At 36.5% G+C, this 14,911-nt stretch overlaps 1 protein-coding gene across 3 annotated transcripts in view; it reads right to left on the bottom strand.

Annotated features, from left to right (window-relative positions):
• Positions 1-1,298: 1,298 nt before the first annotated feature.
• Positions 1,299-14,911, bottom strand: part of LOC149209479 (uncharacterized) — a 75,850-nt gene continuing 62,237 nt past the window's right edge. For all 3 annotated transcript variants that reach the window (XM_089396374.1, XM_089396375.1, XM_089396373.1), the window contains 2 exons: positions 3,133-3,188; positions 1,299-1,939 (listed from right to left, as the gene is read on the bottom strand). In XM_089396374.1, coding sequence (XP_089252500.1) covers positions 1,832-1,939; positions 3,133-3,188 — 164 coding nt within the window. In that variant the 3' untranslated portion in view covers positions 1,299-1,831. The remainder of the gene's footprint in view (positions 1,940-3,132; positions 3,189-14,911) is intronic.

Genomic DNA, 14,911 nt, shown 5'->3' with positions numbered 1-14,911 from the left:
TGATATTTCTAGTCACCAAAAATTGGTGCAGGATGAGATCCAGTGTTTTCTTTTTCTGTCCAACTAACCACTTTAGATAATATATAGTTATTTATTTAGATTATATATTGTTATTTATTAAAATATATAAAATAACTAATTTCACTTGTTATTTATGTAAATTTTGAGGCATCTTTAATCGTGGTATTTCTCTTTGATTGAATTTACTCTTTTTCAATTTACTTCTGATTATCACAAGAAATACAACCATTCATTGGAAAGCAAAATGTGCAAATGGCCCATGTGAACTGTCATATTATCATGTTATAGCAATTCATGGTTTTCAATGTTCAATGTTTAATCTAAAATTTTGAAAGTTTAATTACTTGAATGCTTCTATGTATTTGGAATAGAGTTCCCTATAAATTTCAAAAGGATGAGGTGGTAAGGGGTTTCAAACATACCGGATACAAGTACCCATGTCCGTGCATACACGGAACTTGGTGTAACACTGCACATACTATGAATTGTTGTCAGCTCATAATGCTAATACAGGTGGTTTGCTAACTGGATGCCAATATGCATTATCTGCACATACTATGAATTGTTGTCAGCTCATAATGCTAATACAGGTGGTTTGCTAACTGGATGCCAATATGCATTATTTTCACTGATATAACGAAACACATTGCTTTCGATATGCTATTTATCCTCACACAGAAAGGACTAGCATTAACTATTCTAATCACCATCATTCAGGAAAAATATGTAAAATATCAGTGTACGCTATGATGTGTGGAAATTCAACAACAGAAATTATTCCAAGAGCACAGGGAACGAACATTCTTTTCTAATATCGAACATTGAAGAAAGCTTATACGGAGATACGACTTGCTAAGCGAATAGATATGTGAAATACCTTTATAAGCAATACAATGTGTTTTCAATGTCTATTATATCCTCAAACTGAGGAAGGACTAGCACTTGTTATCCCTAGCAACAACATTCAGGAAAAAAGACATGAAAATATTAGCATACGCTATGGTGTGTGGAAATTCAGCAACATAAAGTTTACCAAGAGGACAGGGAATAGATATTACTTTCCAAAATGAGTGCACATGAGAATGGAAGCATCATAATCCAAAGCACAGGTAAGTAAAGCGTGCAAAGAATCCAGCATAACCTAGGACACAAAGGTAAATTTACCCCCCAAAAAGAGAACAGGGGTCATGTTTCTTTAGCGAAACAGAAAAGAAGATCATATTTCTTTTGCGAAAACAGCATAGAAACAATGACAGAAGCATCATCGTGAACTACTCTTAAGAAAATAAAGCATGCAAAGAAAATATATTCAGTTTGAACGAGCAAATTGCAGGGGATACAAGAACTTTTATTTAGCAGGGTCAAGCCTAGCTGTGTTGAAAATTAGAACTCTAATATGATAAGAAATCATGCATTTCCCATACTTTCTAAGTAGGCTGTGTGGTTAAAATACTAGAATACTGAACACAAATAAGATCCTCAGGATGGTCCAACCCAAAAAAAAAAAACAAAATATCATGCAAATAAGACAGATTTCCGCAGACTTCTAAATCACCAATATATTCATCCATCGCCAAATACTTCAAGGCATGGGAACACTCAATGTGCTGCTATGCCTATCCTAGTAACCTACGCACAATTTAGCAAAATGCCTCATCTTTTCCCAAAAACACCTACATTGGTTTACCAGATCATTTGATCTTCAAATTTTGGATTGATGCGTATTATTGAGGATTAATTATAGAGGACAAACATTTTGATGAACCATGCATGTAGACATCAACAGTATATGCTGGCACAGGTGCAGCATTTACGAATGCTGTTGACAACCCCGTAAGGGCTCAGTCTGAGTAGCCATTAGGTCAGGGAGGTCTGACACAGAAATTAAGAAAAGCAGCATCAATGAATATTTGAAGACCTGCATACAACAATACCAGGTAAGTAACAATTTCATATATAAACAAGGACCATTCCAATAAACCAATTTATAATCTAAGCAGGGACAAGACAACTAAAGTGGGAAAGACAAGTTGTTATTTTGACAGTAATTCAAATGTTTAGATATGAAAACATTTAGCAAAGAGGTCACGGTTTGATAAATTCCTAACAGCCAACATGCAACTAAGCGGCAAGCACCAACAGGCTCCACGAGGGATAGAAAAAACCAAATATATATATATATATATATTAAACCCAAACTTCACTCATTACCTTGGGTTTCTTCCCACTCCTTCCCACTCGCCCAGACAACAAGAGGGCCGAGGCATATATCTGCACTAGACTCTATGCATTATTTTCCTCCCCCTCTACCTTTCCCTTTTTTGTCCATCTTTTTCTAATAAGCATAAATATGAAATACATAATAATCCAAATTTATTTCCATTTTCCTGCAGTTGCTACTGCACTTCCCTAAAAAGCTACAATAACGTGCATGATTTAATGCTCAAAGCACAACAGAGATTAACAGAACAACAAGTCAACAAAACAATTTCACAAAGAGACAAATAGATATTGTTCATTCAATAAACCCAAACACCTTTATAACCAGAAAGGTAAACATCTGACCTGCCAACATGAGGTGGGAGAAGGGTACTAGCTGTTAAATTTGTCATTCATATCAGGGGTCCAACCAAATATATAGGTAGAATACATGGTAAACTTTCCAAATCCATTCCTTAACATTATGGACATAATAAAGAAAATGAAGCCAGAGACAAACAATTGAGTTGCAAAATACAAAGAAAAATTAAAAGCGGGGTTCAGAAAATCAACCAAGTTGAAACATGAGGGAGACTAGACCAATTTTCCTTCAAAATACTTGTTACCACAGCAAAGAAAAATAAAAGGAAAGATTTCTTACGAACTAGAAATTTTCTTCTTCCACCTGAAAAATATGTTTGATTCTGTATTAGATAGGCTGACTAGTAGAAAATTGAGCATGTACTAAGTATAGCCATTTTCTGTGCAGCTATTTGAGCAGCTGCTCTGTCTACGATCTCAGATAATACACCTATTTCAGGTATCCACTATCTGGGATATCCTTTACCAGAACCCATGTTTTCTAACTTCTGTGATTTTCATTATAATAAGTTCGTTGGGAAATTTACGTACCATAGTTTTCCACCACGACGGGCATAACGAGTAAATGTCTGTCATCCTGCTTCTATCTGCCCATATGTAATTCAAGCGTACAATTACAGAAAAACAAGGGATTATTAGTCATGCTGTTACATGAGGTACAGGGGAAACAAAAAAGGAATGTCTGGCGCAAGCTTTCATATGAATAATTTGTCAAGCCTAAAAAGAAATGTTTCTATCCAAAATCATGACAAGGGAAGAAGAAGAAAGCCTGTAAAAGATATGGTAACTACTAGAGAGATGAAAAACCGAAAATTAGCCAAGTGAAAGATCGTCACTTTCCTTGTAATGTCATCATTGCCACCTTGGTATGAGTCATGATTAATTATAAAAACTCACAAAATGAATGGCTGTATCATTCTCCTAGTTTTTGTTCTATTCACATAAAGTTGTTAGAGTCGCACTCCCAAAAAATGATGTTGGATCAAAGAATGGCTCAACAAAGCACACTGGATAAACTTCTCATTTTGTTGGTAAAAGTAGTTGTTGAATCAAAACCGAAACATGATACTGAATAAGTGAATTGCCCAACAGATCAACTTAGCCGGATGTTTATATGAGATGTTGTGTGAATCCATTCAAGACCAACAGCTTACACAATCATAAAATGGGAGGATCAATGCCGTTGAGAGAGCAAACTACTTATGAGTTTGGAAGGACAATGAGAAAGTCAACCAACAAAGATTGCGTGTAGATGACTTGAATGTTTTCCCACCCAAATTCAAGAAATTCAAATAACTGAAGAACACAGGTACGAGGAGAATCTTGATGTCAGGATCATTCAAGAACTCACCCTCCCTCCACATGAAAGCACAATTTCAATATGTTACACTCCTTTCCAAACACTTGATCTTCATGATACATTAGCTAGTGATTTGGAAGAGGAGGGCTCAGCAAACAGTCTTACTTTTGAAGAGGATGGTGACTATAAAGAAATGGAAAGTATTGATGCATTTCATTAAACTTGAATGATTACCAAGTTATTCCATAGACTATGAGCAGCCATGCCAACTCATACCACATATATACAAATACAGAAGGGGGACTCCTACATTCGAGCTACAAAGGAGAATTTTCAACAGTGGATACCCTTGGCATGTGGTTATCAAATGTTCAAAGACCCATTTGACAAGGAAGATCTCAATCTACTAGTAGTCGGCAAGCCACAATATTTTCAAACCCAGACATACACTTCAGAAACTTCCAACATTCTTTTCCAAGACAACTAACTGTAAGTGGTCTTTTCCAATATATTTTCTATTTTCATGCATTTTATTATCATTGGTGTGTGCATGTGATCACTGATTAGGGGCAGCCAAGGAAGACAATAGTTTGTATACAAGTTTCAATTAGAGTTGCCATACAAACCCTCCTTGCCTAGCAATCTAACAGACAACAATGATGAGTGGACTTATGTTTCCAATGAAAAATATCATTAGATCAACGTGATCAATCAATGGATTGTAGTAGCATAGAGAAACCTTGTTGCTTCTTCAATTTTCCTCCACATGATGTAAGATTCACTTACAGAACTTGTCCAAGCTATGATTGAAGTTCCAAAATACACTTACTCAGGTATGACATTTCACTATTTTGTTTAGCAAACAAGCATAAAGGTAAAACCAAAAGTAATGATGAATTTATTTATCAGTTGCATTGGTTATATGCTATGTTGCAGTGGTTTTAGGACAAGAGAATGACGGGAACAGGGGTATGCATCCTCGGAACAGCTAGAGCACACACCCAAATTTTTCAAGGGATGTCAGGTTGAGAATGACAATTATATATATATATATATATATATAGATATATATTCAAAATTCACTATTAACATTTGCAGTTGTTTCAAGCTTGTAAGCATAACAAGCTATACTAAATAGTATTATGCACAACCCCTACACTTGCCAATTAAGAAAAACCTTGAGCAATTTAAAAAAGGGTTGAGTGACATTCCATTATTGGCCGCTAGACATGAGCTTCATCTTTAGGAAACTCAAGTGTAACTACTTTCAATTATTGCCTGGAAGACATGAGCTTTAGCTTTAGGAAACCTAAGTATCACTAATTTCAATTTGCAATAAGGTCCATGAAGGATCTATCATACAGAAAACTGTCTCTATAGTAGATTTTCTTCCTCGTTTCTTGTTAATGAGAACTATGTTAATCATAAAAACCATTCCCTTCTCAATAGGTTTTGCAAACTTTTAGAGCTATGTTGAAAACCACTATAAAATACTTGGCTCTGTAAAGAGATTAAATTCATATTTTAGATTAAGGGGATTGAATAGGGAATTTATTCAAACATTTAATACCCAATCCAAGTCACTACAATTTTATTGTTTTCACAATGCTCGAGGTTGAGAAGGTCGAAGTGCTTAACTTGAATGACTCTTGGAAACCCATGTACAATATGTAAAAGCTAAGGTCATTCACAAAATGAGTAAGAACAAGAGCTATAACCACAAGGATTAGCCTTTTGCTTCTTGTAATTTTGCCATTGAAAATACAATATCTCTATCACGAGAAAACCCAAATTGAAACTCATCATACAAAATCCATGTCTTGAATTCCAATTTGTACAACATATTTAGATTCAATGCAATACAAGAATAATAATAATAAAAACGATCATATTGTTCAATCATCAATATCCATGACTGTCAAACTAAAGATATACATTTGGATTTTATCCTTGAAATCAGCCCAAAAAATCTCTGAAATCTGCCCAGAAATTCCCCGAAATCTACCAAAAACATCCCCGAAATCTGTCTGAAATGTTTCCTAAGGGTCCACGAGTCCCTCGAACACCAGAACGCTGGTTTTTGGGGAGGACATGACCACGTGCAACATAGGTTATATGATTTTACTTGAGATGCTTCATTTCTCTTACAGACTAGATAATATTAGGATAGGATAAATAAGCCTCTATTATGTGCAATAGATTAGTCTTGCATTTGCACTTGCATATCTATTTTAGTCATTTCATTTGCACTTGCATATCTATTTTAGTCATTTCATTTTCATGCAATTCAGTTATTTTACTTTATGCTTTAATTTAGTTATGTCATTTCTTTTCAATTTTTGCCATCTTAGGAATGGGCGGGACTTAAATCCAAATCATTTCCTATATTTGATGTCTATCTTGTGGTTTTGTTTTAAGTGACAGGTGGGAGAATCTAGCATTATCACACCCTCCCAGGTGGAGCATGTGTCCCATAGTTGGAGCTAGTTGTTACCCCTTTTTCAACAAGAGTGCCTATATATTCATGGCAGCATTCTTAAACACCATTGTAAGCCCAAGTTCACAAGTCAAAAGCCATTTAATAACCATCTGAAGCTCTATAACCATCCTAGACCCTGTGTCATATTGATTTAGTCTTGTTTTGGTCGGACCATGGCCAGTACCTTTTGAGCTCATTTCGGTTTCCTTTCGTGCTGGATAAGATTGGAGGGCCTTAAGTAAGCTTATATGTGGACTCATGGTTTTATGGGAGCCTTATTTTGTAGAGTTGATCACCAATGTAGGGGCCGGTACAGCCCACATCGAGTGCACCCATATCTATCAAGTCTATAGGTAGCAGCCTTGGTTTTGGTGTCGTATCCTTCAAATGTTCTCAAAACTGAAATCTCACAATCAACGACATTTCACTCTTCCCAAGGTAGTACACATTTTCCAATGCAAAGTGGTCTCAAAATTCAAAAATCAACAAGGTCTTTCATTGCAGAGCTAAGTGAGATGATGACACGCCACATGGAATTTTTCATTTGGTGAAGGCATTCTATGGCTTGTAAACAAGTTTTACAGGTCTTCTAAGAGCAGAACAGGAGGAGCATTGCACAGATTTTCAAATGCAACATGTCAAAAGTATTCTACTCAATGAGAGGAACAAAACCCATATTTTGAATTTTCTAAATCCTCAAGGGCATTAGAGATCATCCACTTGGGCATGATGACGAGGCAAGAAAGATTTATGAGTGGCACAAGGGCAAATATTGATAGAATTTGACATGTAATGTAATATGTCAAGCTTGGTCTACAAAACGAGGAGAACAAAACCCATGTCTTTGCTTCTCCAAATTCCTAAGGGTTTAGAGATCTCGCAAAGGGCATGATGACATGGCAAATAGTGATGATGAGGCAAAGCAGGGCATAATTTGGTCAAATGAAGCAAAACCCAGATTAAATCAAGTTCAGTTATAGCAAACCCAAGTGGCAGAACTGGCAAATTCATCAAGACGTTGGAGAACAAGAAAAAGGTGGTCAAGTTCGAGTTACTATGCATGAAAAATTCAAGTCAAAAGGTGAGATAGTTGTTGGAAAGGTCAAGGAGAATGTTGGAGCACTAGAAGTTACTTATTCCTCATCTTGTTGAGTTCCTAATCCTTTGCAAGTAGAACGTTGGGTTCCTTGGGTTCTGTGAGAGTTAATTTGACCCCAAATTGGGTAGAGTCAACTTTAATGTAATATTTTATTAAAAAATCACTAAATCTCCAACGTGTGGATGACTAGTATATATTATTTTCTAGAGGGAGTCAAACTAGTCGTTAGCTAGTTGTTATCTAAGAAATTTTTTTGTAAAAGGCTAGCCCCCCTAATAAAATTGTTGATTGCAATATCATTTGATGCCGCCATAATAGAAAGAAACAAGTTTGCAAAGAATATTCTCTTATATATTCAGTATTGACTTGATTCTTCTATTCGCTTCTTTCTTTATTTTTTGTCTTTATCACTATGGTTTTCTGAAATTTGTTTTGCAAATACACTTCTTCCATCACAAAATCAAGGTGGAGATCCAATGAGGGACAAGCAGTGACATGGAAGGGAAGAAATATATCTTGCCCTTTGCTAGTCGCTAAGAATACACGTTTCCACGAATTCAACAAACCCTTTAGTCAGAATCGCCATGAACAATTGTGGGCTATTAGCGCTATTTGTTTCGACTTTGAATGGGGCATATCAAATGCACAGTTCCTCCTAATGAGTTAGAATTTCTTGTGGACAAGTTCAAGTCTAGGAGAGTAGGATAATTTCACCCCCAACTCCTCACTCTTTACTCTTAAAAGGGAAGGATCGACAAAGGAAAGGTTGTGATCGCAATTCTACAAACTAGAAAAAGTAAAAGGCAAAGGTAAAGCCTCACTCTCCAACCCACTATTTATTGAAAAATTCCAAAAAAAATGTATTTTATTTACTAGTTTGTTGAAACTTGTACATCTTTCTAACTAGTAAAATTTTTGGAGTATTAGAGCTTGATTTCATGTTTTAATCAAGGAAAAGATATATTAGTTTTCTTCAATTTTACTTTTACAGATTTTACATGGGTATATCTAGTTTCTATGTGCAAATCTATGGGAATACATTGTTGTAGCAGACTTACATATTGTAAATTTCATTAAAAAAAGTCGTTCAACAAGGTCTATTCCCTCATGTGAGTATTTTATTTTTGCCTTGTTTTAACTTAAATTTAAACAGATTGCAAATTTCACAAAAAAGTCGTTCAATAAGGTCTATTCCCTCAAGTGAGGATTTTATTTTTGCCTTGTTTTAACTTAAATTTAATTTATAGCTAAAATAATTTTCTAAATGAATACTGAAGGGGCTTTCACCCCAAGACCTCCAAAAATTAATTTCCATCTTGTTGAAATGAATTTGCATCTGGTCTGGTCCAGTGTTTAAAGTTGATCTAAATTGACCAATCTTTAGTCTTTTAACCTTACCACCCCTACATCCTATTGATTTTCTAGTGCTAATTTAGACAAGCACATTTTTTGCCACTGATAGTTACATCCAATGATATACAGTCTTATTTTAGCATATTTCAGAATATCATTAACCAATTACACTCAAAAAATTCAACAGTAGATGCCACGGAAACAATAAAGATCACAGTAGAAAGACCATGCACAGTAGACACAAGAAAATTTCCCCTGGGAAACCCAAACTTGGGAGAAAACCTAGCAATATTTTCTAGGAGAAATAGTTCAATTTAGAGAAAATAAAATATGATTTTTCCAAGTCAAATTTGGTCAAACTAGACCAACAAACTAGCACTAGTCAAACCTATTCAAATTGGCCTGAATTCAGCCTCCTACAACTGCTCAAAAATTTGGTCAACCCTGAGTCAAATAGGGCGAATTTTGGCCTCCTGTTGTTTCCCCAAATTTCAGTCAAACTACCTCAAATAATCTTAGTTAACAAGTCAAATTGACCTCAGAAATCTTAGTCAACGCAAGTCAAACTAAACTTAGGAAAAGCTCAATCAACACAAGTCAAACTGACCTCAAAAAAGCTCGATCAAAGCCTCAAAAAACTCAGTACCTCAAAAAACCTAAATCGAATCCTCAAAATTCGATCAACCTATGCCTCAGAAAAGCTCAGTCAAAGCCTCAAGAACTCAGTCAAACTGACCTCATAACAGCTCAGTCAAGGCCTCAGAATTCAGTCAAGTTGTGCCTCAAGATTTCAGTCAAACATCAACCAAAAACCTTCGTCAAAGTGTGGTCAAAGCTGATCAAAATTCAACCTTCTTCTCCTCCTCTCCTTTGCACTTGTGAAAAAAGAACAAATGATTTTTGTGTGATCAGAATTGATGCCAACTGGAGGAGGTCGAATGTGCTTGTATAGTGGTCAAATCAAGTGGGTTTTGACCAAGGGTCATACCCATTCAACTAGTGGGGCCAACCTGTCGATTTGGAGCCTACTTGAGCTCAAAATTAATAATTTTAATTTTTTTTAAAAAGGTTGATTTGAATACTGACTGTAGCTACCAAAAATCAACACACCCTCTTAGCTAGGGAGGTATTCAACCTTGACTTTCTCATATGTCTTCTTTGCTAAACGATTTCTCCATCCAAAGAAAGGATTGAATGATCTTGTTATGTTGATGCATCCATCCACTTCATGTTCTATCCTAGAACCATGTGGAAAGCATCTCACATCAACATAATGCAAAGGATCTAGCTACCCACTAGTCACATATCCTTTACAAATGGATCTAGTAACCCACTAGCCAAATAACCTTTGGCAATATGGTCAGGTAACCCCTAACCAAAGTAAACACAAGACTAGTCCAAGTCACTAACTATCCAAGTTGTCACCTGGAACCAGGTCAGTATCCCTGACCAATGGTGAAACCCTAGGCCAATTTACCATTCCTTCATGTCCTCGCATGATACTTGAATGGTAAAACACTTGCCCGATGCTATGGGTGTTGGCATTATGACACAGGATTGGCACTATGGCACACGGATTGTCCTTGATGGCAACTCACTCAGCAAATCACTCAGATGACAGGTCAGGCTCACAGGCTCTCAGAATAAAGGAAAAGGAGGTATATGCAGGGTCCCGTTGACCAAGCCACGTATACACGCGGATTCACAAACCAAAAAGCGCGTATGTGTATACACGCACTTTCATGCACAGAAAAGCGCGTACAGTATGGAAAACTTGGTTTTTGGACCATGGTATCTCGTCCGAAGTGTTGAACCCAGCTATTTGGACCCAGGTATTGGTTCTAAGTGGTTTTGGACCATGGTATTGAGTAAGGCCTAAGACTATAAAAGGGGAAGGAGATCATTAGGCAAAGGCACTCAAGGATTGAATATCTTATGAAGAGTAAGATCTAGAATACTAGTCATTGGGTTATGGTGCTTAGCTGGATCTGAATCAAGAAGGATCCTGAGCGCTAAAAGAAGGATAAGTTCTATTGATGGGTCAAGATATTAAGGCTTGAAAAGAAGTATCTTTGTGTGATTTTGATCTGTTATATTTGGCGCATGACTCGATCTATAAATCTAATGATCTGGGTATAATTGATGTCTGAATAGTTGAAAAAGGTAAATTATCTTTTATAGATCTGTATGCAGGTTCAGCATAGCAAAGGCGCATATAGACGCTTGTTCGGTAATTCAAAACAGCGTATACGCAGGTTTGCCTTAATATAACAGCGTATGCACGCAGTTTCTACATATTGAAGTAGCGTACGTCTCATAAAATATGTTTTAGCTACTTTTGTTTATTGTTGCAGTGTTCTGGGTTCAGGGTTGGTTTCTGGTTACTGTAACTATATTCTAGTTACAGCGTTCAGAGAAGTGATTGTTTGATTCAATTTTGGTTGGTGCAAAGGAGATTGGTTGATGCAGATAATTGATGTTTGATTGATGTTATTGATGGATCTGATCTGAAAATTTATGAAACGTGGTCCCTAAAAGAAAAGAGAAGGTTGTAGCCTTCTGTAGGTCAGCACCTACGTACTAGTACATCAGCTAGTACAAGAGCTAAGGGGGTTGTAGCTCCCTTCCAGGAGAAGCTGGAGAACGAGAGAAGGTTGTAGCCTTCTGCAGGTAGAAGCCTGCGTATTGGTATAAGACTGCACCAGTACAGAAATATTGTAAAAAGAAGTTTCTAATTAAAAGAAGATAGAGACGAATTGCAGCAAGTGGTTTTCACCCACATTGGGTTTCCACCTTATATCTTGTGTTCATGTCTGTGATTGCCTGTACTGTTTACTGCACTTGATTACTGTTTTATGGTTCTGATACACAGCTAACTAAATTATAAGTCTGTAAGATATACGCGGTTTTCTCTAAACACAGTTGCGTATATACGCAGGTTGAATTAACAAAAGTAGCATATAACAATATGTTTATGGAAATGAAAAATTGTTAAATTTATAATACTGATTCACCCCCCACCCCTCTCAGTATTATTTCCAACAATTGGAATCAGAGCCAGGTCCTTCAGAAAAAAGCTTGATCGCTTGAAGGAAGATCTATCATCATGAGCAACTACGAAAAAGAGGCATCCATCAGGCCACCAATTTTGTATGGGAGTAACTTCGTCTATTGGAAGGTAAGAACCACAACCTATCTTCAATCTCTTGGAATAGAAGTTTGGGATATCGTGGAAGGAGGATACACATTTCCAGCAACAACTCGTACAGATATGGTAGGTAAAAAAACAGTATGAAACAAATGCAAAGGTTGTCAATACTCTATTGGGGAGTCTATCACAGTCAGAATTCGTCAAGGTTATGCAGCTCAAAACCGCCAAAGAAATATGGGACAAGATCATTCTAAGCTATGAAGGAGATGATCAGGTAAAACGTGCAAAACTAAAATCTCTCAGAATTCAATATGAAACTCTCAAAATGCACAATGATGAAAGTGTAGCTAATTATTTCCTACACATAGATGAGATTGTTAATCGCATGAAAAACTTGGGTGAAGAGATAAAAGAAGTTACTTTAGTTGAAAAGGTTCTAAGATCCTTGTCTTCTAAGTTTGAATCAAAAGTTTCTGCCATAGAAGAAAAGCAGAATCTTCAAAGTATTACTATGTCACAGCTGCATGGAATCCTAACTGCTTTCAAAATGAGAAAAGGGGGTCCATCAAACATTAGAGAAGCCACATTCAAAGCTTCAAGAAAAGGAGAATACAATGAGTTAGGACATACGTCAGAAGGAGAGGAAGAATCAAATTTTTTCAAGAGCCTTCAACGGGGTTCTAGAAGATTCAGAGGTAAGTTACCTTTCAAATGCTTTGCTTGTGGAAGAGTCGGTCACTATGCAGCCAAATGTCCTCATAAAGATAAGCTTGATAAAGGTAAGGAACCGGTTAAATGGAATAGAAAACAGAGTGTAAGTAAGAAAAGCTATTATACACATGAAGACAGCGATGGATTTTCAAATAGTGATGAAGATGAACAGGGTAATGATTATAGACTTTTGATGGCTTTTGAAGATGATGATTTCTTGGATGCTATAGATGAAGATGATCTCTATGAAGAAATTTCTTAACTTAAAATCTGTTTAGAAGAAAAAAGTATGATTATAGATACTCTGACATTCCAACTTGCTGAAAGGGAAAAACACAATGAAAAGTTAGAATGTGAAATTGTGGGACTTAGAAAAGATATTGAAAAAACAAAAGCTCTTAATCTTAGATTTGCTAAAGGATATGAAACTTTAGATGAGATTATCAAAGTGCAGCGTTCTCCTCTAATAAAGACAGGTCTTGGATATACTGAAGAAGCATCTCAAGCACAGAAGCCATCCACCTCCAAAAGTTATCTTGATGCAGCAAGGAGAAGTGAACAAGTTGACAATCGTCAGCAAAGGCATAAAGTGGATCACCAAGTAAATCGGGGTCAATCTACTTCAAGTATGAACAAAAGATACAACCAACCACAAGTAAATAATTCCCAATTTGCTTCAAGAATGAATGTCAATAGAAACTACAATCACCTGGTCAGTAGATTTGATAATCACAGGAATTTCTTTAATGGCCAATGTTCTCATGTCATAACATTGGACACAAAGCTGCTCAATGTGTTGCCTACAAGACCGTCATGACTAGAGAAGCACGAAATCAAAGGAGTGTGACTGGGATCATGAAGAGGACCTACAATAACTTTTCTGATCTTGAAAATGAAATAGAATGCTCTATTTGTAACAACTTCGGTCATGAAGATTCTGAATGCAGGAGTAAGTTTCGGCAAATTTCTCAAGAAGGAGCAAGCTTCATTGGGTACCAACACATGGAGAAAGAAAGAACCGCAGACAGAAAGATGTGGTATAGCCTTATATGCAGAAGGACAGGAAAATCAGTGGTACATCGACAGTGGATGCTCAAAACATATGACAGGTGATAAAGAAAAACTTCAGTCATATAGTGCCTTAGAAAAGGAAAGGAAGGTCTCATTTGGAAATGACACCCCTGCACTCATAAAAGGTAAAGGCTCTGTTCTTTTAAAAGAAAAGGTCAAAGCTGGAAATGTTATGTATGTTGATGGTTTAAAGCATAATCTATTGAGTGTTAGTCAAATGTGTGATCAAGGAAATGAGGTAGTATTTTGATCAAATGGATGTATTGTTCGTGAGCTTGATACAAGAGAAACAGTGATCAAAGGCATAAGAACTCCAAATAATTTATACATACTCAAGGGAGGACAGCAACAATGCTATCTAAGCAAAAATGATGAACACTGGCTATGGCACAGAAGATTGGGGCATCTAAGCTTCCCTCAGATAAGGAAAGCATGCAAATTTCAGGTTGTTCGCAATCTTCCTAACATTAGAATTCCAAACAATACAATATGCAAATCATGTCAGTTTGGTAAGCAAACCAGAACACATTTCCTTGAGAAGGAAGGATCAGCTAGCAAGCCACTTGAACTTGTCCATACTGATTTATGTGGTCCATCAAGGAAAAAGTCACCTCGTGGAGAAGAATACTTTATATTGTTCATTGACAACTTTTCCAAGATGTGTCGGATAGGACTTCTGAAGCATAAAGACGAAGCTTTCGAAAAGTTTAAAGCTTTCAAAGCTTTGGTTGAAAATGAATCAGATCGCAAAATCAAATGCCTCAGGTCTGATCGAGGAGGGGAATTTACCTCGGATGAATTTTTCGACTTTTGTGAAGAACATGGAAAATGAAGGGAATTCTCTACTGCAAGGAATCCTCAGCAAAATGGAGTGGTGGAAAGGATGAACAGAACGGTTCAACAAATGGCTTGTGTTATGCTTAATGAGTCTGGAACTCCTACAACCTTCTGGGGTGAAGCTGCATTTGCAACCATTACTATTCTCAACAAAACAAATGTCCGAGTAAACAGCACTCAAACTCCTCATGAACTTTGGTATGGTAAGACTCCTACTGTAAAATACTTCAAAGTTTTTGGAAGCAAATGTTACATCAAAAGGACTGATGAAAAGCTTGGCAAGTTTGAACCTAGAGCGGGTGAAGGCAT

Source organism: Pinus tabuliformis, chromosome 1_2 (genome assembly GCF_031772625.1).
Source record: "Pinus tabuliformis cultivar Carrire ecotype Pingquan chromosome 1_2, CPIR1, whole genome shotgun sequence".
Lineage (NCBI taxonomy): Eukaryota > Viridiplantae > Streptophyta > Pinopsida > Pinales > Pinaceae > Pinus > Pinus tabuliformis.
The sequence above is the reverse complement of the archived record's forward strand: the minus strand, read 5'-3'. Positions and strand labels throughout refer to the sequence as shown.